Source organism: Epinephelus fuscoguttatus, linkage group LG19 (genome assembly GCF_011397635.1).
Source record: "Epinephelus fuscoguttatus linkage group LG19, E.fuscoguttatus.final_Chr_v1".
Taxonomy (NCBI): Eukaryota; Metazoa; Chordata; class Actinopteri; order Perciformes; family Serranidae; genus Epinephelus; species Epinephelus fuscoguttatus.
This window is the reverse complement of record NC_064770.1, coordinates 33,471,746-33,499,621: the sequence shown is the minus strand read 5'-3', so window position 1 is coordinate 33,499,621 and position 27,876 is coordinate 33,471,746. Positions and strand designations below refer to the sequence as shown.

The following is a 27,876-nucleotide window of genomic DNA, read 5'->3' as shown; positions in this document are numbered from 1 at the left end:
TCCCTTTCTAAAACACAACTCAAGTTTCTCATACTCGTCCAGCCAAAAGAAATCAGCATAAATAGAGGACATTTTAATAAAAAGTACATCCCTCAAGTCCTCATAAACAAGACAGTAAAACAGAAAATGGACCTCACTCTCAATTTTACCGAGCTCACACACCTGACAAAGTCTGTCCTCCTCTGGAATGGCATTAAACCTGCCGGTCTCTAAAGCCAAGGGTAATGTTCCTGAACGTAACTGTGCACATAATGATCTTTGTCTTTTGTTTTAATTATACTTCACATACATTTCAACATCATAACAGTTTTTTATGAGACAGTAAGTTCGTAATTTGGGTTTATACCATATGTCGACATACATTCTTGTCATTATTCTACTGATATTGTAGTAACAATTATAGCCATTATATATATTTTTTTTTACGTAAGTCTTGTTTTTCCATATAAAGTTGCACTTGGTGTGATGTAAATGTGTGTGTTTGATTCCTTGGTATTGGTCTTCACAGTTTCCTTGGAAGACGCTTGGAAAAACAGAAGTCGTGACTGCGCATGCGCCAACAGCAGCAGAGTTTTCACAGGCAGCTGCTGTTGGTACAGTGAACTGCTGATGGTGATGTGGACGGAATAACGGTGCTAGGCTCATCAGCGCTGGGTGGGAAGTGGCAACATAAAACCGGCTGTTTTTTTTTTTATCATTTTAATAGCGTAATTTAATATTTCGCTTCTTAAAGGCGTGTTATATCTCTTTGCTGTGTTTTGACTCTACGACGAGCAGCGACAACAAGCTAGCGCCGGGCTAAAGGCTAGCTAACGTTAGCTAGCAGCGCTCGCGGATTGATAACGCTCAGCTGCCGACACTTGCCAGCTTTATAAAAAGAGGCAAGTTTCCTGGGCGTCAGACAATAATGCAGCGGTTAGATTAGAGGCTGGGTTTCGTCTGAATGTTAGCGCCTGGCCTGTTAACTTTGTCTACTCCGAAGGGTTTGCAGTCGACTTGAGATGATGAGCTAAATTGATGCTTTGATTCAGAGCAGCGCAGATCAAACAACTGCAGAGGAGGTGAGTGAAGCAGGAGGATGGAGTCATTACTGAACATCAGCTGCCATTTTATTCAGTTTAGCGTGTTTTCTTAACTCACAGACTGTTTCTGTGTAATTAAAATAAACAGAGCTGGAGTCAATATTGTCCCTGGTGGGTTTTTCATAAACTATGATGTCACCCTTTTCTAAAATGCAGCACTGAAGGCTGAAAGCTGGGAAACCTGCCCCCTCATTGTTTGTGGGGTTTGTTCTCGCTTCACTCAATTGAAATGAGTTGTGGTCACTGTTAAGTAGCCCTGTGGTCTCTACTGACCCTGATTGAACACAGCCTCAACGGCCGGATGCTTTGCAGTATGTGTCAGGCAGCTGTCCTCGCCTTTGCCTCAGGACATACAGTATGTTGGTGTGTCACAAAGGCTGCTGATTCGATTCAGGTCAAAGTACAATGCATGTTTTGAAACCGACCCACGGGTGCAGTCAGCAGGACTGATGAGTTCCCTCTGTGGCCCACTGGGAAGCACCCAGCTTTGTTGTTGTAAGATGCGAGCTGGTGCTTGTATGAGCTCAGACCTGACCCTGAATTCTGATTTTCTTTGGATGATATGTACATGGATATATGTTTTTAATAAGACAACCTGCTCTGTTTGTTTACATGATTCCAGCTATGGGTGGTAAACAAGTAGAATCCATTTTCAGGCTCTAATCTCATCCATCAGGATAGGCAATAAGACCAAAAATATAGTATGATAAATGGTAAGACCTTCCCCAAATAAAAGTATATTGTACAGTACATCTGTTTGGACACAGCTGCCAAATAGTCTGCTTGATATTAATCACATTAAAATGGATTATTATTATTATTATTAGTATTACAGTGAGTCAAACTGGAGCTGTTTGCTATATCAGAAATCATTGTGCGAGAAATTTCAAATTTATATAATTATACATTTTTATAATTTATTGATTAATGTGTTTTATAATTTTTTTGTATATTTTTATTATTTAATGTATATATATATATATATATATATATATATAATACCCCTTTTTTCTCTTTTTTTTCTCTGCACTGTGTTCTGTGTATTTCTTCGTTTTTATTGGATTATTTTTCACTGACTGATCAGTGAACATTCTGCTGTCATTTATCTTTTGTTGATTTTTTTCTGTATAATGTTAGTTTAATCCTTTTGTCTACTTTTTACCTATTTTTTTTGTAATTCTCTGTTTTTCTCAAGTTGAGGGAAGGTCTGTGTATAAGCCTGTTGACTCTTGACCTCTCCTGACACATTTCTCTTTTTTTTTTTTTTTTTTTTTACTATTTGGATTTTATACGGTTTAATGTGTGTAATGTGCTTTCAATTTAAAAAAAAAAAAAAGATAAAATATTAAATGATTTTACATTGATACACTGCCCAGCCCTAATTACGCCAATTTAAAAGATACTGAAACACAGTAAATTCATAATCTGGCAGATATTTCTCTCATAAAACAATCCAGGTATACAGAAAAACATGTTGTTGAAGTTCCTTTGCCGAAGTACTTAAACATACTCTGATGATGTGTTCCTGGTTACTGCATTGCCACAAGCTGATTGAAGCTTTGGCAGGCAGCGTGAGTCATCCATAACCACATTGAGCGCCATCCTATATTTAGCTGGTACACAGGGGGGTTTGAAAGTCATTGTGAAATAAGTTTTCACTGTGAATGATTAGATTATCGCCTTCCTGGAATCCACACCAAGACACTGGGTTAGTCGGAGAGATGACAGATCTGCTATGATTTGATCATGCAGGTGGTGGTGGTGGCACATGGAGCGTCTTTTTGGATGCTTTGATGTTGCAAGATCCAGTTTGGCCAGTCTTGTTCTTGTAAGTCTACATAGGTACTGACTAATTATGTGGTTCACATCACTTGTTTTATTTTCACTTCCTATAAATCATTTTTTGGATATTTTCCAGTTGAAGTGGAAGTATCAACACTAATGTGCAATGCGACATTAGTGTTGATACAGTGCAAGTGGTGTAGTGGTAGTTGATGAGGTGGGTGTTGATGAGGAGGAAGTGGGTATGTTCTATATATATACCTATGGCTTTTTGGCTGATAAAGTAAACGCACAGAAAAAGAGGTATATCTGCATGTACCCTCCACTACACCACTAGTTACAAACCCAATATAGACAGTTCAGCTGGTTTTGGACTGTGCAGTGCTGCACAGTTGCCTTAGTTGTATGAATGTTGAACAACTGAAGCACAAATATGATACTTTAAGCCACTCAACACTGGAAAAAGTTATCAGACGGATTGTCCCGTCTTTACCAGCTACAGCTCAGGGGCCGTATTCACAAACATTCTGAGAAAACTCTTAATATCCCCTTTCCACCAACACAAAATGGGTTCTCGTTCCCGTTCACAAACCTAATTTGGAATCTTTCGGAGCATTTCGTCTTAAAGTAAATTGGTCTGGAACCCGAAAACTTGGTTTCAAGCTGGAACCAAAAAACAGCAGGTGTCTCTTGACCTGAAGTTCAAACTGTGAATACATTAGTGGGTGTGTCATATTCAACAGGTTGGAAAGAGAGGATGCACGTAATAGTCTTGCAAGTCTTATTATCACACATAACATAGATGTAGAACCGAAAGGTAGCTCAAGTTCTGGCACAGCTTGTATTAATGCGACCATTGTTCATTAAATTCATCCATTCTCAACTGTAATCTTTCTGTGGTCTTAAGAACAGTATCCTTAGTAAATTAAATCCTCCCCTGTCTGTCATATTTCCTGGAGCGATACCTTGTATGAACAGTTCTGGGTCTAAGATGAAGTCAGTACCCAAAATCTTTCTGATCTCTCTTTGAGTCATCTTCCAGAAGTCTAGGATCTTCAGATAATCCCAAAAATATGTGTGTAAAATCCCCTACCAGTCCACAGCCCCTCCAACATAGCTCAGACATGCTACTGTACTTTGAAGTGACTAATGGAGTTTTAAAATATGGCATTTTCACCTTCCAGTCAAATTCCCTCCTTACAGGACTATTCTATCTGTTATGATAATGTTCATCACCAACTCCCATTTTTTTTTTGACATCCGAGTTATTATCAATACCTTCATGCTGTTGTGCTTTATAAATTTTTGTTAAAATCCCTTGTGTTTGCCCCCGTGTCTGTAGACAACAATAGCAGCTCCTTTTAGTTTGGTTGGTATCTTACAAATATTCTCTCACTCTTTATGTTTCTGACGATTATGTCTAAGCTGTAGATGCTTATGAAAATCATGTGAAGATAGATTGAACTCCTTTTTATGTCCATGCTTTTTTTTGTGGATAGAAACATATATTTGGGACTAATTTTGGTCACTGTAGTTAAGCGCTGTAGTTGTCTGTGTGATCACTCTGCTGATGTAAGGTTGAGACAGACCCAAGTCATCACGGCTGCACTTAGTCATTTTCCCAGTTGCAAATATCTTAGTGTTGCGATCACTTCATTTCTGGTGTTGTAGTTTATTGCTTTGGGCAGGGAAAATGTGCACATCTCTAATGAGATCGACCACAGACATTATCCCTGCATAATCTAATCTGTGGCATTTCATTAACTCACTGCCATTCAGCTTTTAGAGAATATTTCTTATGCCTCTTTGTCTTTCCACCATTTTCTCTGTAAAGTCCTCCTCTCTACTCCTAATAGTCTTTCACCTCAGGAGCTCCCTTAAGATGCTTTGTGAATTTTTTTTTTATCTTTACCAGGATTTAGTCTGAACTATGAGGGGAATTCTTAGAAAACATCATAGGAGCTTTGTACTTGGAAGCTTTGCGAATACAGCCCTGGTTTAATCACTCCTCCCTTTTCATAAAACAGATTTGTGGAGTAGAAAAGAAACTGGTAAGAGCAAGTTTATCCATTTTAGAGAGTGTGCATTTGGATGAGGTTACATAATCTTTTTACAGTTGTTTTACTCTTTCAGTTTTTGTCAATAACCTGTCGTATTGCAGCGTCGACCTCGGGCCACACTCCTAGGTCTCTGGAGCCTGAACTTTGGTGCTGATTTGTGTAAAGGTGTTTCATTATTCTGAAGAAAAATGTCCATGTTTAGTGCCATTTTTTAGGCTACATTACACTTCCTACTTCCACAGCAAAGCACAGAGAAAAAGAAGGGGAGAAATTGGGTCAGCAGCCCTCAGCTCATTGCTGTCACACTGATTTGCTGTGTTTGAGTGATCCCCCGCCCCCCCATGTGTTGGTGTGTGAGCTTTTTTACGCTTTTTTATCAGCCTCTCCTCACCCACCTACGTTATGCCTCCTCACTCCTTCTGTTTTGATCTCGCTTCATTTGTCTATCCACACATTCTCTTTTGCACCGTGATCTGTGCAGCGTCCTACTTTGCTCTGTATCTTTTTTTGTTTTCTCATTCTAACATGAGCCGATGTTGGCTGGAGATTTAGGTCTTAGACTGTGCAGGCCTGTCGAGATGCATTTACACATCGCAGTGATTCATTCAGGCTGTATATCCCCGAGCATCAGGTTGTGCAGCAGCTTGATATTGATCACAGGCTGATCACAGGATAAATTAGTTTGCATAACCTAAGGGGCATCGTCTTTGATTAAGTCTCATGTTTTACCCTTTTGTCATACAGATGGGTCAGCTTTGGCGGAGAGACATCGCCCTCTCAGAGAGGCTGGGGAATGACTCTCCTGTCGGCTTCGCCCCCGGGCCTCCAGCCACGGTGGCCCCACAACAAGCCAACTCCTCCTGGGTACCAGAAACCCCAGTGGCCACACCAGAAGAGCCATTTTTCCTCATGACCTCCACTGCCCAAACTATATCGGGCTTTTTCGTTTGGACAGCTCTTCTGATCACATGTCACCAGGTAAGGACAACATGACAGTTTGATGATGTAGTGGTCACTAAACTTAACTTACAACTTTAAGATTTCAGTTTCTGTCTCCGCAACTATTTATTCTGTCCAACAACAGCTGTGTGTACTGTTTAAGTGCCTATGAGAAGGTGAAATATGATCTTGGAAGTCAAGTTAGAATAATAGATTTGTGAGTTTAAAAGATTTTCGGCTGCACTATTACCCGTCTGAACACAGTCTACTTATCGTAAAGCAAGAAACTAAAGCCCTATCTCATCATGTGTCCTTCTGAATAAGAGTAGCAGCTCAATAGAAAGTATGAATAACTGGTTGCATCAGTTTTCTTGCCTTTGCTCACAGCCTTTAGGCAAAGGGTTACAGGAACACAGGAATAAAACCTGAATCTTGCTCATGAGCCTTTGGGTTGATCCACTGTTCTCCCTCTTTTTCTTAAACCCTCATGTACTGAAGGTGGGTTTGTTGAGTGCAAGTAGTTCCTTTTCAGCAAAAGAAAAAGAAAAACAGTGGACATATTCACACCCAGGAGCATTTTTCCACGAGCCCCTGTTCATCTAAGTCTCTCTCTATGTGTGTTCACACACTAAACACATGCGTGCACTCACACAGTTTCACATCCTGTTGGAAGAAGGCTTCTTTTTCCGTGTTGCTGGTCCACACTATTTGTTGCATACTGGCTTAAAGCTGAGCCCAGGATTTTATGCTTCATACATATTTAGTGTTTGTATCAATGGGATGAAAAAAATGTTTTTATCAACCAAATTCTTATGAATGACAAAAGCTGGATTAACTAGACTGTTTTGGGGAAGTGTACCATCAGAATCAGTAGTTCCTCTTATGCCTGGTTTCCACATAGCTCTGTGTACATAAGCGAGTCAACTGGAAGGCTGTTCATTCCTGTGGAAACCTTTTGTGATCTCTAGTTTGCCAAATTCCTTCTACATTTTTTTTATTTAAAATTTGCCCTGAAATTTGAACCTCTGAGGCAGATTTCAGACAGACTGTGTGCACTGTGTGCCACAGGAAGTCAGCATAAAAACATATCAGCTTACAGGCTGTTCAGTTTAGTTCAGTTGGTTTTGACTATGTGTAAGTGTAAAGTTTAACAGCATATTTAGCTGACATTTGTGGCATGTTAGTTGTGTAACATATAGAGTGCATGCATAGTGGTTGATACCGCTTTTAACAAAATATTTCACGAACTGGCTACAAACGTGGCAGGCCAACCTCCTCACCTATTTGTCACTATGCATTATTGGTCCTGTTTTTGTCTTAATAAAATGCCTCATGCACATATTCCACAAGATTTGATGATGAAAAGAAAGACAAAATCAACTTTCCCCCGTCTTCTGTGGTGGTGTTTTTATCCATCTGTAAAGAGATGCATGTTTTGTGTCGAACACTAGGGTGCCTACTCCTTGTACTATACGGAAATATGGACACAAAACAAAACTTCGTAGAAACAAGTTGTTAAGCATTAAAGGGACAGTTCACTCCAGAATCCCAAGTACATATTTTTGCTGTTACTTGTAGTTCTGTTTATCAGTCTAGATAGTTTTGGTGTGAGCTGTCGAGCATTGGAGATATCGGCTGTAGAGATGTCTGCCTTCTCTCCAATATAATGGAACGAGTTGGCACACAGCTTGTGGTGCTCATGATTTCAACTGGGAAATCATGACCTGGTTACTCAAGATAATCAACAGACCTTGTTGTGAGCAGCTTCATGTAGGAACTGTTTTCTTTCCACTGAGCTACCTACATTTGCCAACTGAATCATTGCACAGAAGGAAATGTACATCTACTGCTAGTTTACCTAGCACCAATGAGCTAGCTAACGTTACAGCTCAGCCAAGGAAGAGGGCAAGTAGATGAGCACTTCCTTTCTGTGGTGATACTGTGTCTGTGGATTATCTTGAGTAAGCGGGTCATGATTTCTGGAAAGAGGCATTGCTGCTTTTAAAATGTATTTATTGGCGCTTTAAGCACCACAACCCGAGAGCCATCTAGTTCCATTACAATGGAGAGAAGGCAGACATCTCTACAGCTGATATCCCCAACACTTACCCCAACTCACACCAAAACTATCTAGACTGATAAACAGCACTGAAGATAAGAGGAAATATATTTATTTGGGATTTTATAGTGAACTGTCTCCTTAAGCATTTGACACAAATGATAGGACTGCCTCTCAAACTATGTGTCTAGTTTTTTGTTTGTTTTCGAGAGTCACGAGTATGTCACTACTTGATTGCCAGCAGTAGAGAGATGGCAAGAAATGGGGGGAGAGAAAGATAAGGAATAACATGTTACAAAATGTCCCTGGCTGGATCAAACCAGAGATGTTGCAGTTCCCAGTGACACCAGTGGGCCACCACATGCCAAGATTGATCACCTGAGGTTGAATATGCCCCCGAAACACACCCAGTATGCGCCAAATACCTCAGGTAGCCTATGGCAAGACTCCAGAAAATCAACTCGGCATGGAAAAAAAATGAAGTTGTATAGGGACATAATTTATTCTCCTGTGATTTGATGGTTCAGAATAGTGTTATAAACCTCTGGAGAATGGAGATGTTAAGTGGTAGTGGTGCAGATAAGTGCAGTATAGTGCATAAGTGCCGTTTGCCTTGTTTGGATCAGTTTATCCGCCCTCATGTTACAGTAAAGCATTTAGTAAGCATCCCTTTTATTTAAGGCGGATCTCTTGTACCCCGAGGCTTAGGTAATTGATTTGTCCTCCATTGTTCATCACATACCAGCTTAAAGACGAGCCCTCTGTCACTCTGGCAACAGGTGCTCCTGGCTTGACTTCAACATAAAAGAGCAGAGGATGTGTGTGTGTGTATGTGTGTGTGTGCCGAGGAGGGAGGAGGGTCACCTAGCAACAAGCCCTGTGAGCGGAGTGCACCGTCTCGCTTGGTGTATTGTCAGCCACTGTTTGTTATTTTACCAAAGGTGTGTGTCTGTTTACAGACCAGGAAAGGTGATAGGTGGGGACATTGTGTAAGTGGAAAGGAGCCGGATGGAGCAGACAGAGGTGCTGGTGACAAAGGCCCACCCCGTTCCTCCTGCTGTCTGCTGCTCTCAATAGGAGTGATAAAAAGCCTAGTATCAATTACCCACAACAACCCTATGTGTCGGTGCACGCACACAACACACCTTTCCGACACACAGGACTCCAATATCCAAATGCATACTCACTGTACTCTGACCTGTACAGACAGATGAGACCCTGATGAGAGTACATATACAGGTTTAATGGGGCAGCAATTAGCATCGGCTAATCCACTCTGAGCCATGTTTGGAGCTGCGGTTTCACAGGGAGGAAGCTGACTAATATTTCCATCACAGTATCTTTTTTCTATTGTTTTTTAATGTGGCACGAATGTGTTTCAAATATTTTAAAAAACATCTGCAGCACAACAGGTTTGTGTGCACAAGGCTTGAGTTTTGAGGATATTTTGCTCATTTCAATTGTTCTGCTTTGCAACCTGCCAATCTGCTGCTCTTTAGTCCGACTCACCTGATGTAGACTTTAGCTTTAGGCCGGCACCCCCACTCCATTATGTTTGTGTAATTGTTCTCAGAACAACAAACAACAATGACCTCCAAGCTAACAACCTACATGCTTAAATAACCAGTTTTGACAAAGATTTGGATTGTGCAATAAAGCATGCCTGCTTTGTTCTTTCTGTGAATTGTAAAGATCTATAACAAATGAAAAAGCTTGTGAATCAGAAAAACCCAGACTCCGTCTCGCAGGACTCACATGCCTGATGTTGATCCATTTTCTGCTATGGCCAGTTGGAGTTCATTTGCCAAATCTTTTTACCCTGCTAGCGACATGCACCAGTGACAATGACTACACCAATGTTCTAGGGGTATGCCATATCATCTTGTTCACGATAATACAGGTATAATCTTTAATTTAACTGTGGCATCCTGAATGTTTTATGAACAGCCCGGACTTCTCAGACTTTTTTAGTGACTTAGTGCTCAGAGGGAACTCATTCAGGAGCTCCTCTGGCAGCAGCACAGTGTCTCTCCCTCTCCTCCCTTGCCGTGCGCACGCGGGAGTCGGTGTCGTCATGTGATTTTGTCATAAACCTTTGGTAATGTAAGCCTACGTGATGCTCACAACTCAAAAAAAACTCCATATATGTGAATGTGTGATAGTTGTGGTATCATAACAGCCTGTCACAGGTTACAGCGTGATGATTAGAGGAGAAATGGCAGAGCATAAAGGTCCAGGTGGAAAAATAAAAACAACTCAATCATTTAGGATTTTAATAAAAGAGGAAATCACCTGTTGATTTATATATATATATAGATCCCAGGGTACTATTTTGTTGCAATTCTGTGTTGGTAAATTAATACGTTTTTTTAAAACTACTTTGTCATATTGTCAGGAATATCTTTTTGTCAGGAATTTAATGAAACACGTTTCCTCCTTTACACATATAACCCACATAGAGTATAATAACTGGATGATTTATGTTTGTTTGTGTATATACATATGTTCACATGTGCATGTTTATATGAACATTATGTCTTTGTTCCAGTGTGTGTCCTTCTTTATCTAATTTCACTTTTAGCTTATACGGTATTTCTAGAGTGAGGAGCTCTGTTGCAAAGTCAAGTGATTCAATATGATGTCATCAAGAAAAAAACATTCCAGCTGCTCCCATAGAAACTTGTGAAAGATTGATGTCCTAGACAAGTTAAAAAGGGTTCACACGGGTCCTTGAAATCCTTAAAAGGTTGTGAATTTGAGGGGGACAGAACCAAGGCCTTGAAAGTTTCTGAAAATAGACATAAAGTACTTGAATTTATATATTTTTTATGCAATAATAGAAATTAAAGTTCTTCTGATATATTTTTTTTATTTACGATTAGTAGATGGTGTCTCAAACTATGTTGGGGCCTTGAATTTGAATGAATTGGGGCTGGAAGGTCCTTGAATCTAATGTTTAATAGGGTATGGGGATGCTGGTTAAAAGTAAAAACCTGCTGGTTTTGTCACACTGACCCAAAAAAATATGGTCTTGCTCCCAACGACCCTGCTGCATTCAGTCACGTTCCACACATTATTACTAACTGGGGCAGAGTGTGATGTCTGATGACATCAGATGTCAGATTCACTTCAGTTTCAGGCTCTGGGAGTGACTCAACTGTGCACCAAATTTGTGACAGAATCATAAAATATTAACATCACATAGATATTTGCTATTCACTTGCTGAAGCGCCTAAGTTCCAGTTACTTGTGTTTTTTACTCATTGCATATTCCTTATTAAATAACAGCGTCTTTCAGTGCAGCATTATTCAAAGATCTCTAACCTTTTTTCAACCTCTTATCTTTCTCTTAGATCTACATGCACCTACGTTACTACAGCTCTCCAAATGAGCAGAGGCACATAGTCAGGATCCTCTTCATAGTCCCCATCTATGCCTTCGACTCCTGGCTCAGCCTTCTTTTCTTCACCAATGAGGAGTATTACGTGTACTTTGACACAGTCCGAGACTGCTACGAAGGTGAGCAATGAGCCAAAACATCAGCGTTTTGTGTTGTAGGCTGGAGTATACGCTGCCATATTTGGCATGCAAACAGCAGCATATTCACCACAGCACTGGGAGCGAGTGTTATGTGTTCCAGTGTGTCTTTTGACTCCCAGTAGAAATAAAGGGTGTGAGAATTTATGTGCCGTGATACCCCAGTGGCAGATGGCCTTTGTAGTGTCTTCGTTTCCAAAGGTTGCCATCTTTGTCCTCATGTCTCCGTGGCCTCTTGGGATTGCAGGGGAGGGGAAACCTGTTTCCTAGCAACTGTATGAAAACGAACAAATCCTTGAGAAGACTTTTAAAAGGCATCTCACATGTGAGCAGATAAATCGTAAGCTTGTTCTCTCTATCACCAGACTGTAAGGCATCTACTATCACTGGAATTTCTCAGTATTAATACAGATTTTGAGAATAATTAAGAATGAATAAAGCATTTCTATAACATCCTGTGATTATGATTATGGCAATTTCCTGTTTTATTAGGGTAATTGCCTGAACAGGCTTGTAGTGCTGAAACTATTAGTTACTCTGCAGGAAGATCCCAAACATCAGCTGGTTCTCATTATGAGGATTTGCTTGAACTTCTGGTTAGATAATCCCTTTGAAGGCCTCAGATTTAGAGCTTGTAGGGGGCTTTTGACACTATTTTCTGACATCTTATGGGCTAAACAATAAAGTAATTCAATAAGAACATACTTGACAGATTGATTAAAAAACAAAAACAGTGTTTAGTTGCTCCCCTGCATGCATTAATAATATCAAGGTATGGGCAAAGCTGCTGTGAGCAGTGGAAGCTAATGGTTTTGTCAGTCTGCTGTATTCTGTAGTGTACACCTGCCTTGTAGAAGGTGTACAATGGCTGAGAGATGGCATGGTACAGCAGCGCCTGTGGCCTTGATGTATTGTTAAATGTAGAGACAAACACATTTAATACTGCTGCTGTTCATATAGACAACAATTAGTGCCATCTGCTGCAAGTAAGGCTGCTTTCAGACCTAGAGTTGTCTTACTTTGGTCTGAATCAGGGACTGATTTTGTTACAAAGTTGTATAATTGCCTAGAGTTGGTTCATGTTCTCACAGCAGCATTTACAAGCGGACCAGATCAAATGCCTTGTGTGAGAAAGCTGCTCTTGATTGGTCAGAATTTCCATGTGGGAAAAATCCAAGAACTAAAGCAAACGTTGAAGAAGAGTACACTTGCAAGATAAATGTGACACTTTCTAATGTCACAATGGAGGGACAACTACGCAGGTTGATTTTAGCGCTGCTCATCGTGGACTATATTGCTGTCATTGTTCATTTTAGTCAAACCATACAGTTTGAAAACGAGGCGCGGCTCCAACTAGAAAACAATGTTTTGATGCATTGGATGTGCTGAATGTGCATATTAAGGCAGTACAGGAGGAGGTGCACATTAATAATCCTCCAGGACTGTAACATGCTCATGTTTAACCCAAACAATGTGTCATGTGACTGCAGTTGCTTCAGATCCAGGTCGGAACACCTTCTCACCACAAACGAACCACACCAGAGTTCCTTTGTAACCGGACCGAGACCACCTCTTCAAGAAGGTCCTGGTCTGGTTGTTTTGGTGCACACCCGAGTGTGATTGCGATGCTCACACCTGCCCAAATGAACTGCAGGGGGCAAATTAACTTGAGTTCAATTGAACCGAACCAAACAGGGCAGGTGTGAAAGCACCCTTAAAGGTAGTCAAGGTTCCCACAGTCCTGAAATTCCTGGAAAAGTTATGAAATTAGACACACTGTTTTCCAGGCCTGGAAACAGTTTGGAATTCACAAAATGTTTTGGAAATGTTTAGAGCGTAATTGTTCCGGCCCTTGTTTAAAATGTGTTTATAAAAATACGTTCCTTGTATCAGTATTTAAAATCTAGTGCTGCTCTGTGTGACCGTTGAAACATCGCTAGTATCATGTGAAACACAGAGATCAGACCCCTCACAATCCTCCCCTCACCTCACAATTTAGTCCATATTATAGAATAACTAAATGGTAGAATAGCATATGGAAGTAGAGGTTAGTGTGTATGCCGATAGATATGATCGAAGTGACAGACAACTAGCTTTATTAAGACACAGAATTGACATGGTAAAGATCTAGATTAATGACTAAGACATTTATATGTTGTTGCTCTTATTAGTAACACCTTATATTTATGCTCTCAAAATGCTTGTCTAAATTATTTTCATCTGCTAGCGCTGCTCAAGCTAAAAGCAGTGAAAGCACACTTAACAGTAAAAAAAATTACTGTATGTGTAGTTATGCAACATTAACAAAGCCGGCACTGTGCTGCTGACTGTGTTCTGGCAGGGGTTGTCAGTGTGCTACAATCACAGGCTCACTTTTAAACCCAGCCACTCTAAACAGCAAAGAGAGCCGAGGCAGTGGGGAGCTGGTATCTGTGGGTTACCCTTAAATTAGCCTGAGAACACCTGGGGTAGCAGATGCAAAAACATTCTGCTCTCTCAGGGACACCAATTACTGGGATCAGTATGGAGTCCAGTCAGGTTTATTTAAATCATATGTTACTTCTTATTAGTGTGTGCAGAATAGCCAATAAATTATTGACAACCACACAGGATATGACATCCTGTACACATTTTTGAGAATACCTATCTAAATGTATAAGAAGGACAGATTTTAAAGGTAAGAGCAGGTTGTCAGTGTCAAAACATGAAAGAGGACCTATTATGCTCATTTCCAGGTTCATACTAATATATTGGGTTTCTCTTAGAACATGTTTACATGCTTTAATAGTCAACAACAACGACACCTCCTACCATGTAAAGTAACCAATAAATGCTTCCAAACACAACCGGGCATGTTCTAGCAGGAATATAATCGGGAATAAGGGTGAAATTAACAACAACAACGGCAAACGTTAGCATGCTGCTACAGTAGCGGTAAGCTTGCTGCCGGAGAATAACTGTGTATAGCAGCACTTTCCTATAAAAGAATCACAATTACAAGCTTCTTAACACAATCAGACGTGTTCCAGCAGGAATCTGATCCAAAACTGGGGAGAAATTAACGACATATGCAACCAAAGCCTCTTTTACACTCCCTGTTCAAGGCGGGATTGTCGCGCCATTATTGCACCTAGCCCCTCTGCATAACAGGTACGTTCGCAGAATGGGGGGAGGCAGAATTGTCTCGCGACTGAGCTGGTACGGAGGTAGTAACAGCCGAAATTATGTCTGTATAAATGGGACAGCCAGCAGGATGGGATCATGGGTGGCACAGGTGTGATGTTTTGATGATGTGTTTAGCGTGTGACCCACTGCGGGAGATTTAAAACGTAGCTGATTGCAGTTAGTGGCTAACTCAAAAAAGAACAGCAGCCAAAAATGTCTGCCAATTGGGAAAACAGTGAGGTCCAGAAGTTCCTTACCATTTGAGCAGAGGACTGTTTTTAAACGATGGCTATTACCATGTTAATGCCATTGTTGTTTAGAGAGAGCTGCCGACACGTGTGCTATGTGTCATACTAGAGGTGGACGCTGTTGTGTTTCATGTCAAACAGGTCAAGCCTCTTTTGAATCCGCAATGCCAGCATGCTGTCTATTGTCATGCGGAATGATGCTGCTGTGTTTGATTCTGTGTAAAATGCAAAGGCGCCACAAAGAAGGGACTTTATAGTGGCCCTATTGCGTGTTTCCTGGACATTAGCATGTAGCAACATGTACATCAGCAGTGTATTTGCAGCCAGGGTAGAGCTGCACTTTCTCCCATTAGAAATTACCAATAAAAAATTCTAAACCCAACCAGAATTATGATCTGAAATCAGGAAGAAATTAACATTAGCAACAGAGATTACATTTCCCTGACATTAGCATGTAGCTACATGTAGCATTGTAGGCTACATTATGTAACTACTTGTAGTAACTTGGCTTGAGCAGATGACCATACAAAGAAAGCTTGTAGCCAAATGAAAAACCCTTGAAAACAGAGAATTGGGAACAGTCTGAAGCCGGAGGTTTATGCTCACAGGGATTACTTTTACTTATATTTACCTCATTTGACAATGTGGCAATGTTTAATATAAACACCCAACATTATAACGTTACATATGCAACAGAAAAAGCATAATAGGTCCCCTTAAATGAGCACCATCCATGACAGTTGTGTCAGTGTAGCTGTCTGCATTGATTACATGTCAGGTGTGACCAGTGGATAGAACATCAGTGCTTAGACACAGATCTGGTGTAGCTGATGCTGTGGAAGGATAACATAAAGAATCCCATGCTAGAGTGTGATTTTTATCTTTATTAGCAGTAGTTATGTAACACATTACATGAGTGAATATCAGCCTTGAAGATGTGCCACTCACTTGTGTAAGATCTCCATTGTTTATCTGAACAGTTTGTATTGTCACATTGCTGTGTGGCAGTGTCACATGAACATGGCCTTTCTTAAGCGTTCTGCTTTCTTCAGCAGTGTTTCCACAGACGTCCCATTATCACACCACTTCACTTCTGCTCCCAGCACTACAGAACTATACTTTACAATTATGCCTAAGCTTATAGCTCACTCACAACATTACCCAATCATTTCTGAGCCTGTTGATGGGGGTGAATCACCTCTCGGGGCTTGAAATGGCAGGCTCAGCAGCTCTGGAACAAAATCAACAGAACAAAACTGTAATTATGACAGTTACATCAATTGTTGACAACACTGTAAAACTAACCGACTGCCACTTTAACTATCACGCATCAGTATATTTTTTGGAGAATAGAAATATCCAGTCTTTCCAAACCCACATCAGCAATGTTGACATGATATTTTAGTAAAAACCTTAGTATAAATGCAGTTAGGTTTTGGGGCTCTGCTCAGGTTAGAATTATCTTCAGATTTTCACCAGCTAGAAAATAAGAAGAAGAAGAAGAGAAAGAAGAAGAAAAACTTGAGTGTTAAACACCTACAAGTCGTGCAGCTCAAAGTGCTTTAAAATAAGGAACAGAAGCAAGATAATAAAAACAAGATTAGCACAAGGGCAAATACTGTGAGATAAAACCAAGCAATCACATGTATAACAAACAAAAGACGCAGCACATAGCAAGAACAGGTGTGTCGGACATAAAATCAAAAACAAAGAAGACATATAATTGACAAAACATGTATAGCCTTGGGAGCCTTAGCCTTTGGTGCTTAGTTTAAAAAGGCTAAGCTGGCGATTTTCTTACTCGTGTCAGAGTTTGTGTTTTTTTTTAAATCACAACAGAGGACCTAAGAGTCAGTAAAAGATTACAAGAAGACAAGGAATTAATAATATACAGGGTTCCCACAGTTATGGAAAAATTGGAAAGGATATGGAATGTCACAATCACATTTTCCAGGCCTGGAAAAGTCATGGAATTATGTTGTATGTAGTGGAACTGTTGCAGTAATCTTACATGGATAACCCTCCTTTTTAGGAGCAGAATATGCCTGAAGGAAAAACAGTTTTTGACCGCTGGAGGAGCTTGTTGCTGTGGGAGTTAGACATGCGCATGTTTTTGAGTTATGGTTGGAAACATGTTCGAGTTAAATGGACACCGACAAGTTTGTAATGGAAAATAAATGAACGGAGCCTTCGACTGGCAAGTTTGACTTTGATTCATCAGACACAGAAACAATCAGAGCATCAATTAAGTCATCCTGGTGCAGCATCTCAGTGGCTTAAAGTGTTGGCGTAGCCTCTACATCCTTGTAACGGCAAATTTATTTTCTGTAGCGACATAAAGTAAGTCTAATATGCATTGATGTGTGCCAGTGTTTTTTTCTTCCCGTGTTCCCTCTCTCTGTTCATATATGCCAGCTAGCTGAAGTTATGTTTGTGTATGATATGTTTGAAAAACACCAAGCAAGTGGGACAGGAAAAAAATATTATGGTTTCTTAAGAAGTCATGGAAAAGTGAAATTTTGTCAATGAAAATGTGTGGAAACCCTGAATATAAGTCATCCTCAAACCATTAACAGCCTTGTAAACAGGTAAAAGAACTATACAAGTCTTAAAAGACATTGGGAGCCATTTTAATTCTGGGTGAAGCCTGGCAGCAGAGTTCTGAATTAGTTGTAGTGTATCAATGGATTGTTTTGGAAGACTATGAAAGAGAGCTTTACAGTTGTCTAATCTACTGGAAATAAATGCATAGACAAGTTTTTCAGCATCTTGTTGGGATAGGGACGGCTGTACCTTTGCAGTATTCCTTAAACGAAAGAAAGCTGTTTCGGTCACCTTCTCCATAGAGCTTCTTTATATACATGATAAGGCCAAGATATGTCATTTTGTGATAGGGTGGTGCTTAGGGATGCACGATGATATCGGCACATCATCAGTATCAACGTGCTTTTTCTTAAAGGGGCAGTAAGCGAAATTCATCATTTCTAGACTGAAGGAATTAAAAAATTGCTATGTGAAGAACTAGAGGTGTAATTTCATCTGGAGTATAGCATGACATCACACACCCTCTCTCTGTGTTCATCTCCAGCCCATTGTGTACAAGCCGGTCCGGCTGCGCGTTCATGTACGTTCATGTGAATCGCCCCCCTCCCGGAGCCCTTGGCCCTCCCTCCCCATAAAAGCCTACAGCCAGTGAGCAATGGCAGCCATATTTTCGAAGTGAAATGGCAGAGTCAAATGTCTGCTTTAATTAGTGTTCCGGTGACGTTAGGCACATGTCGCTATGTCGATTCAGTTAAACTTAATTTTACAATCGTAGCATGGGTTAATGTGCGGAGCTTGAGTTATTAGCGGCTCTGTCCCAGCAATGGGTCAGGCGTTATGGTTGTGTTAGGTGTGTAGCCCGGCAGCCCAGTGAACATTTGCAATTAGCATTGTAAAATGTAGCCCGGCGGGCCACCTGGTGGGCTGTGTTTAGCTATTCCCCTGCCTACTTCAATGATGATGGTACCTGTAATAAATGCAATATATTTACTGAGATGGAGGCGAGGCTCAGTGACTAGAAGAGCTGGTAGAAGCGCTCCATAGTTGTAAGTTATTCCAGTAGCCGTAGTAGCTCTAGTGCTAGGGTGGAGAGCAGAGGTAGAGGGAGGTGTGGCTCATGACACACTTTGTTTTGGTCTACAGGCAGTGCACAACAGCAAACCTAGTGGTGAAACGATTTCGCTTTTTGCCCCTTTAATATGCACAATGAATGAAGATTACATACATTGAAAAGTATTGTATTTCATGTCTCCATCTGCTGGTGGGCTGTCATAATAACAATATACATGCATAATATGATGTTAATTCCACGACAGAAGAGACCTGATGATTACTAAAATTTGGTGGGGAAAAAGTGGAGATATTGATATCAGTATCGGTTATTTGGTCAAATGAGTTGTTACGTATCGGCATATCGGATATGGGCAAAAAAAACAATATCATGCCTCCCTTGTGGTGCCATTTTCTTTCTATTTTCCTGACGAATTGGACATTCTAATCTAATGCATCAAGCCTCTTACTCCAGTCACAACATGTACATTTAGTGATTTTACAGACACTAACGGTCACCCCAAAAAAACAATAACCTTTATTTTTTCTGTGTGACAGCCTTTGTCATCTACAACTTCCTGAGTCTGTGTTATGAGTATCTGGGAGGAGAGAGCGCCATCATGGCTGAGATCAGAGGGAAACCTATCGAGTAAGTCTTGATTGTGCTTTCTTTTTGGCTTAAACGTTCATGTTAATAACAGCCCGCCTTTCAGACAGTTTCAACCTGTATGAACCTGTGCTTTGTTTTAGGTCAAGCTGTGTGTATGGGACCTGCTGTCTGTGGGGAAAGACGTACTCCATTGGTTTCCTCAGGTTTTGCAAACAGGTACCAATCACCATCTTAGCTCATATACGGTACATTGTTTGGTATTACTCAAATGGTGTAACAGTGCTGCTTTTTACTGACGTGGTACTTCTCCTGACATAGTTGTTCCCCCCTTTTACTTCCTCTCACTCTCGCTGTCTCACTCTTGCTTCCTCAGGCAACTCTGCAGTTCTGTGTGGTGAAACCTCTGATGGCAGTGATCACTGTCATTCTTCAGGCCTTCGGGAAATACAGAGATGGAGACTTTAAGTATGTTTCCACAGCAACTTACCCACTGTCACTCACCGCAGGAACGTCTCCCTGAGCAGAGATTTGCGGTGTTCTGACTTCTTGTCATCACAGATGTGACTTCACCCAAACATGTTTTGTCAGACCAGTGTTAGTTGAACCTGCCTTCTGAATGCAGAGAATCTGTGATGAGTTAACATTTTGAAAATATATCAGATCTCTAGTTGTCTCTCTGTTTTGCATCTCTCATGTTATTACGCTACAATCCCTAATGAGGGCGGAGTGCATCCAAATCTCCACTTCTTTATGAACTTCATGACTTAAAGCTGCATATTTATGTAAAGTTATGCTCATCACAATTTGCCCAAATGAAAAATTACCATCATGAACTTGCCTTGTGTGGGTTCAAGCTGATTGTAAATCAGGTTTAAATGATTCTAGTTTCTTTGTTTCCTCACTGAGACATTGCTGTGTCATTGCTAAAGCACATTGTTTTTTCTGCATCCCTCTCCTCCAGCGTGGCAAGCGGCTATCTGTATGTGACCATTATCTACAACATCTCCGTCAGCCTGTCGCTCTACGCTCTCTTCCTCTTCTACTTCGCCACTCGTGAGCTGCTTGTCCCGTACAACCCTGTGCTCAAGTTCTTCATGGTCAAGTCAGTCATCTTCCTCTCCTTCTGGCAAGGTAAGAAGACCTTCTGAAATTGATAACACATAAACGTGCGCAGCAGCACCCTTTTTTGTGAACAGAAGAACATTTTTCCAAGAGGTTAACAAAAGAAAATGGAGACCCCTGATTGTTTCCAACAAAATTATGCAATACAATTACTGTTATTAAAAGAGAGCTTTGTGTCAGCTTTGTGAATTCTAGAGATGTAATCACAAGATTGGAATCAGGTCCTTTCACCAGTTTAAATGTGCCTCCATCAACCTGTTGTGGCTCATATCTGTTTATATCCGAACACTTTGACTGTTTGTAACAAGTGATTGTTCAGTTTTTATGTCTCCAGTCATGTTGTCTCATGCACAGATTTAGATTATTGTGCCTTTTTCCTCTGTTTATGATTTCTGTTTTCTCACCCTGTGTCTCTGCGTGCGATTCAGGGATGCTGCTGGCCATCCTGGAGAAGTGCGGAGCCATCCCTGAGATCAGCTCGGCTGACTTCTCTGTGGGCGAGGGAACGGTTGCCGCTGGTTACCAGAACTTCATCATCTGCATTGAGATGTTCTTTGCTGCTGTTGCTTTGCGTCATGCCTTCACTTACAAGGTCTACATGGACAAAAGACTGGACTCATATGGTGAGGGGAGTGTGTGTGTGTGTGTGGATAATGAGACAGAAAGCATGTATGTTATAGTGTGCATTATAACCTGGTTCTCCATACAGACTGATCTCTGCAGTCTGATCTTACGCTTTGTGTCCGAACCTTTGTACTTTGATTCCTATCTTTGACACACTCTGTTAGGGTTGTACCAAACACCTCGAAGCGTCATTCATAATACTGATATTTGAATTCTAAATCAACACTCGAATGTTGTGCATGTTTTTTTGCATGTCTGTTAATTCTGCTTAAACCTAATATTTCTGCATAGTTGCAGATCAAGATTAGGCTACACTAATATTATTAGTATAATACTATTTGTAGAATTAGATTCCAGTGGTGGTTGTGTGGAATAGTTTCCAACAAACACATGACAAACATTTCCCATAACTCCAGAGCGTTGTAAAATCCAAAAGTCAACATTCATTGGAAAAAAAGCACACACATTTATTGCAATGAATCACTGTATTCAAATTGAGAATTTTGTTTTTAGGATTTTATTTATTTCATTACAATATATGACAACATCCATTTAAACTTTCATTTTAATACCTTAGAAGCCTAAAACAAAAAACGATTCCGTACAGCCCATTTCTTCTGCTTTTCCTTCATTTTCACCCTGACTTTCTCCTTCTTCTTCCTTGTCTCTCTTTGTCTCCCCTTTCTCCTTTTTCTCTCTTCTTTACTGTGCTGCACTGAAAGGCTCGTTTCCTATCTACGGACAGTACGGTAGGTCTGATGTTGGCTGTGTTTTGCCCGTATCTATCTCAGTTCTGTATGTCTGCCCCCATTACAGTGCTTCGTGTTTGCTTTTTTTGTGTGTTTGGTCATTGTTGAATTTAAATTACTTTTTCATTGTTTTCACTTCGGCATAAATTCAGTTGATTCATGTAAAATTGTGGGTGTGTGACTGTCTGGTTTTGTTTCATGTTCACTTTTTGCAGTCAGTGAATTCAGGCTTTGAACATTTCGCTTTTTCATTTCTCCTGGTTCACAATTTGGTTTTGGCTGCTTTCAGACCTATAGTTGTCTTGCTTTGGTCTGAATCAGGGACTAATTTTGTCACAAAGTTGTATAATTGCCTAGAGTTGGTTCATGTTCTCACAGCAGCATTTACAAGCAGACCAGATCACATGCCTTGTGTGAGAAAGCTGCTCTTGATTGGTCAGAATTTCCATGTGGGAAAAATCCAGGAAGTAAAGCAAACGTTGAAGAAGAGTACACTTGCAAGATAAATGTGACACTTTCTAATGTCACAATGGAGGGACAACTACGCAGGTTGATTTTAGCGCTGCTCATCGTGGACTATATTGCTGTCATTGTTCATTTTAGTCAAACCATCAGTTTGAAAACGAGGCGCGGCTCCAACTAGAAAACAATGTTTTGATGCATTGGATGTGCTGAATGTGCATATTAAGGCAGTACAGGAGGAGGTGCACATTAATAATCCTCCAGGACTGGAACATGCTCATGTTTAACCCAAACAATGTGTCATGTGACTGCAGTTGGTTCAGATACAGGTCGGAACACCTTCTCACCACAAACCAGCCGCACCAGAGTTTGTTTGTAACCGGATCAAGACCACCTCTTCAAGAAGGTCTCAGTCTGGTTGTTTTGGTGTGCACCTGATTGTGATTGCTGTGTTCACACCTGCCCAAATGAACCGCACTTAGGGGGCAAATGAACTTGAGTTCGATTGAACCGAACCAGTCTACGTTGCTACCCTTCTCACGGCCAAAATACATGGGACACAGTGGTCCAAGAACACAATGTGGGATGTTGTTCCAGGAACATGTCCTACTTGGTAAAATCACATTGTGCCTTCTAATACTCCCCCCTGTTGCTTTATTATGTATGTATGTAATATGCATGTCTACGACATTCAGGGAACAGATTGTTTATTTCATCCTGATGAATGAACTTTGCTAAATTTTCATTTTTTGTCAACATTTCAAAGATTTATTTGGAAAATTCACTTGTCAGTCGGATAGTTTCTGTATTTTTCTCACTCATCTGTCACTTTCATACGTCCCTCCCTGTCCATCCAGTTCTGTGTCTCTTTACTGACAACATCTCGACCCTTCCTCCAGGTCGCTGTGCCCCAATGAAGAGCATCTCCAGCAGCCTGAAGGAGACCATGAACCCAGGAGACATGGTCCAGGATGCCATCCATAACTTCTCCCCAGCTTATCAGCAGTACACCCAGCAGTCCACGCTGGAGCGGAGCGGGGGGCCACCTCTCTCCCGCAGCCACAGTAACCTCAGCACCCGCGGGGACAACGAAAAGACCCTGCTGCTCAGCTCTGACGACGAGTTCTGAGGCTCAGACACACGCTCACTTTACTCCTGTAGCCCATATTGAATTTGTATCAGCTGTGTGTGAGACAAATCAGATCTTTTGTTGCTACTTTAACATGGAAGATCAGGTTCTGTTTTCGTTTTTTGTTTTTACATTTAGACAACAATGGAAAGATCAGATTCATGTCAGACTTATGAAACTGTGAGAAGAGTGTTTTTACAAGGACAGAGAGGTAATAATTGGTAGAGTAGGAACAGAGGTGAAGACGATGGAGACGTTGTCACACGTGTAGTTTGGGAGAGGAGAAGTCAAGATGTTTAGACGTTAGGTTTGTTAACCGGTCAAGTTGTCATTTGTGTTGATGTCATAGAGGCTGTTACTGACAGAACTACCATATCACATGGATACAAATAACTGTGCCTGCATATAGAGTCCTTATGCTGCACTTTAAACACTACAGCAAAAAAGTATAAGACAGATATAAGATGTATGCTAGAGCAAATAAGTGCCATCTTCACCTGCAACACATGGCCTCCGTCATCTTTTAGTTTTTATACTGATTCTCAGTCCAAACTCCACCTCACCCCTCTGCCAATTCTGCCTCTTGCCGAAACATTGCCAAATAGAGGGAGTACCCTGTGCTCCTGTTGATGAGACACACTGTCTTAAGATTTAGAATCGATTTATAGTCAAGCAAAACTGCGGAGCCTTTGAATTGCCAGGCTTCATTTTAATATATAAGACTTTAATCTTTTTTATTTAAATGTCGTATGACCTTGAAGGTATAACTCAGTTAAAGAGTAGTTTGTTGGAAAATTGTTATTCCAGAAATGTTATAAATATTCTGTTTTCATTTTGTTGTGATGAAGAAGTGACTCAGAAGTGTAATCGTACGACTCCAGCTGCTGGCCTGACTCGGGCTCCTCGCGTTTTGTTTGTGGAGCAGTGAGGGAACAGCTGTGGGAGGGATTTTAGCGTGGGCAGGGGGAGACTGACGGAAGGACAACACCCACACAGATTACAGATTACTGAAGAAGCAACACTTCCCTGCAGAGCCGGCCCAGCTGTGATGTGCTGCAGATTGTAATCCCATAATTAAAGGCATTACATGTACCACAGATCAGGCCTGCCTCTGCTGGTGGTGTTTATAATGGCATCACTGCTGTAGTAGTGGTGAGTTAGTCACGATGTTGCAGATATATATGGCCGAGCAAAGATGTGTCAGTGCAAACAAGGCTTTAAGGGTCCCATATTCTGCTTATTTTCAGGGCCATACTTTCATTTGTGGTTTTTACTAAATGTTTACATGTTTAAATGTTCAAACACAAATCTGTGTTTATCCTCTGTCTGAAACGCACGCTTTTAGCGTCTGTCTCTTATAGCTACCCCTCTTGAAAAAGCCCAGTCTGCTCTGATTGGTCAGCGTTTCCGGGTCTTCCACATGAGCACCAAGTCCCTAGAAACAGTGCCAGGCTTTTTAGACAATTTTACATAGTGGAAAAAAACATGGATGTATAAAGAGATTCAGATACAGTGTTTGAGGCAGCCCCCCATTTATTTCTAATAAAGCTGCTCAGCGCTCTGTTTCTGTGGTATGAAATTACCCGGAAGCGCACTGGAGACTTTAGGTAGCCAAGCACAGCTGAGCTATCTAGAATGGAGATGAAAATGATTTTGAGATGTTTTTGGACCAAATGGATGAAATCCCAATAGTGAAACGAGCCATTATGCGGGGGTTGTGATGCTCAAAAGCATTTATCCTCTAAATTACAGATGGCTCTTTCCCAATGTAAGTCTGTGAGAAAACTTCTTTTTGGGCACAATGGCATCACGTGACAGACCCAGACGGTGTAGTTTCACTTTTGACCGCTATGTAGAATTGGCTCCAAAGCACAGCACTGTTCCTCTGGGCTTGGACCATATGTGGAGTTACGACTTCTAGGTCCATCGTGTGATGCTGCTGGACCCAAAAAGACTTCTTCCATAAACTTACATTGGGAAAAAGACATCTGTAAATCCACTGATACATTTTTTGGGGTGTCACAGCCCCGTGAAATGACTTGTTTCACTATCAGGATTTGATCCATTCAGTTTGATAACATTTCAAAAAACATACAAGAGCCACACAGTTACGTCATTTTTACCCCCATTTAAGTAAGTAGAGGGCTAAACCGGAAGTTAGCTGCTCAACCTTTGAGACTGAGCAACTTAAATAGGAATGAACGAGTGCCTGCCTTCAACGCTGTATCCAGTTCTCTTTATACTATCATGATATGTGCTCTCGGCCTTTCTGCAGTGTAAGTGCAGCTAGGGAATGACTGTTAATGACACTGTGGCCCAAGCGTCAGCAAAATTTACTACTTGAAGAGCCATTTTTGGTCCAAAAAAATGAGTTAGATCTGTCTTGAGCTGCAAAATATATATTTGAGCCTTTTAAGAAAAGGTGACACAGCCTTATTTAGTCTAAATTAGCTTATCAACATTACTAATAGGTCTTATTATTAAAATAATGTACCATTTGGTGGCTACTCTACACGAGAGATATTTATGAAAGTAAACAAGTCTGTCTATGCACTATTAAATTCAATATTTTCCTCCAAGACTTTTACTTTCTGGAACTGGAATCCACGTCTAGCTTTGCTAAGTAGACAAAAGACAAGCCGCCGCTCTTGATGTCGGGCAAAATTTATAAAAGGCCATAGCCTTGACGGATCATTTAAAGGCTCAGTGAAAACAGACTGTGCATTTCTCTGTGGCTTGAGCGCTTTGATACTTTCACAGTATTTGTATAGCACCTATACTTGCTTTATTATAAAAACTGACACGTAAATCTGACCTTTCACAATATGGGACCTTTAAGTCAAACTGGACTCACATCTGGAAAAGAATACACAGGCATTAAAAGCTGGTATGCAAGATTCAGGGACACACTGTAGCAGTGATGCACGGTAGAAGAAAATCCTCAAGTGAGTCAGAACCTTCAGGCCTGCCTGTCATCCTGTTTACGAGAGTTAATCGTTCATACGTTATCAACTGATGTTCAATATGTGTTTTAGCAGGGGCCAGTATAGAAGCTGCTTGTGGTCGTGATCGTAAATGTTTGATGGCAGAGCACAGCGACATAAAAGCTGAGTAGGTCCTTTTGACAGGTGACATTAGGCCCGATGCTGCCTCTAAATGTGCGATCATTGTTTTTTCTTATGATGAGTCCAAACAGAGTACGGACTGCAGCAAAGCAAGTCCTTGTGAGTAATGAATGTAGGCCGGGTGAAAAATTGACAGCCAAATTAATGTGAATCTTAAGAGGACAACTTCAACATTCAACGGATTATTAAAAGTGTTGAAAAGTTGGTTTCCTGCTGTGACTGCTGATCCCTACTGATCAGCTCCTGCACTCAAATATTAACGCATCATCTTTGTATCCGACGTTCCACTGAACCTGTAGAGCTTCAGTTAAAGGGAAGGCTGAGTGAATTTGTTCTGTTATCACTGCCTTTTACTCTGCCCCAAGTTAACAACATATCAGACTCAAGCATCTTGATTCTAAACACGATCAAGTGATAGTTTTGATACTGCGTGATTGACGAGCTGGACGTTAATCACGAAGCTGAATATATTAAAGAAGGAAATATTCTCCCAGAGAGGAAGGAATGCTGTAAATAAAGTTAAACTGAGCACTGCGAAACATCCATGATGAAGACTGTAATGGCATTGCTTGGTATAGTGCTTTAGTTTACAATGTTTTAATTTTCATACATTCTCTTGTTTTATTTCTGTTGTACACCTTTTAATTTGTATATTGGTAATATTATCTTGCTTTGATGCTATATTGGTTCCTGTTGGTGTTGAAAAGGAAATTAAATACAAGTGCAAGCAAAATGTTCCTGCCAGGTTTTTGTTCACACTAACGTGTCGGCACAGTCACTATCAATGCAACAACATTTAATATTTTGTGACATTTTCACAACGATTCTACTCATAAAATAAACTCTAGAAATACAGTGAGGAGCCTCTGCGGAACATATACTTCATGGTATCTTACAGGGCGCCTTTAGGTCCTTAAAAAGTCTTGAATTCAGTTTATAAATATGAGGCCTCAGAAGTCTTTAAATGGACGTTTTTGAAACATTAGACATTTTGACTTGTCCTTGTAGGAAAGGCACAGGGGAAAATAACCCATTAACGATGGCTGAGCTCCAGTAAATGTCCGATGTTATAATTCTTTAAAGCTACGACTGAACTTGCTCTCACCTGATGGCAAAATGTAGATAACATAACTCACTGCAATAACCATAAACCTACATTAAATTAAAAAAAACTTAATTTATCTCAAAGGACATTTTTGTGCCAGAGAAATGCTTCAATTACAGTAACACAAAATACAGCAACAACAATTAACATTAAAAAAAAAAAAATCTAATGTTTCATTCAATTGTTCATGTTGTTTGTGTTTTTTTTATTATTTTATTTTTTTTATCGAATGTTAATTACCATTACTGTAATTCTGTAATTGAAGCATTCTCTGGCCCGAGACTTTCCTTCAGAATAAATAAGGTTTCATTGAATTTAATTTAAGGCATGGTTATGACAGTGAGTTATATCAGTCTTAATTTTGCCACCAGGTACGTGCAAGTATAAAGTGGTAGTATTAGGAGTATTAGGAGAAGTATTAGGTCCAGGTTTAAAGATTTGTATCATTAGAAATGTGGACTTTCACCACAGACTGTTTAAAAAA

The 27,876-nt window shown here is 40.5% G+C and overlaps 1 protein-coding gene across 2 annotated transcripts; it reads left to right on the top strand.

Moving 5' to 3' along the window:
- Positions 1-571: 571 nt before the first annotated feature.
- Positions 572-27,019, top strand: LOC125879912 (transmembrane protein 184B-like). 2 transcript variants are annotated; one of them, XM_049562076.1, is made up of 10 exons: positions 572-1,061; positions 5,669-5,902; positions 11,276-11,441; positions 19,025-19,115; positions 19,217-19,292; positions 19,450-19,541; positions 20,038-20,207; positions 20,627-20,821; positions 21,545-21,571; positions 22,933-27,019. In XM_049562076.1, the coding sequence occupies exons 2-10, from the start codon at positions 5,669-5,671 to the stop codon at positions 23,160-23,162; spliced, it is 1,281 nt and encodes a 426-aa protein (XP_049418033.1). In that variant the 5' UTR covers positions 572-1,061; the 3' UTR covers positions 23,163-27,019. The 2 variants fall into 2 exon arrangements, with proteins under 2 accessions (XP_049418033.1, XP_049418034.1); XM_049562077.1 differs by lacking the exon at positions 21,545-21,571.
- Positions 27,020-27,876: the final 857 nt, after the last annotated feature.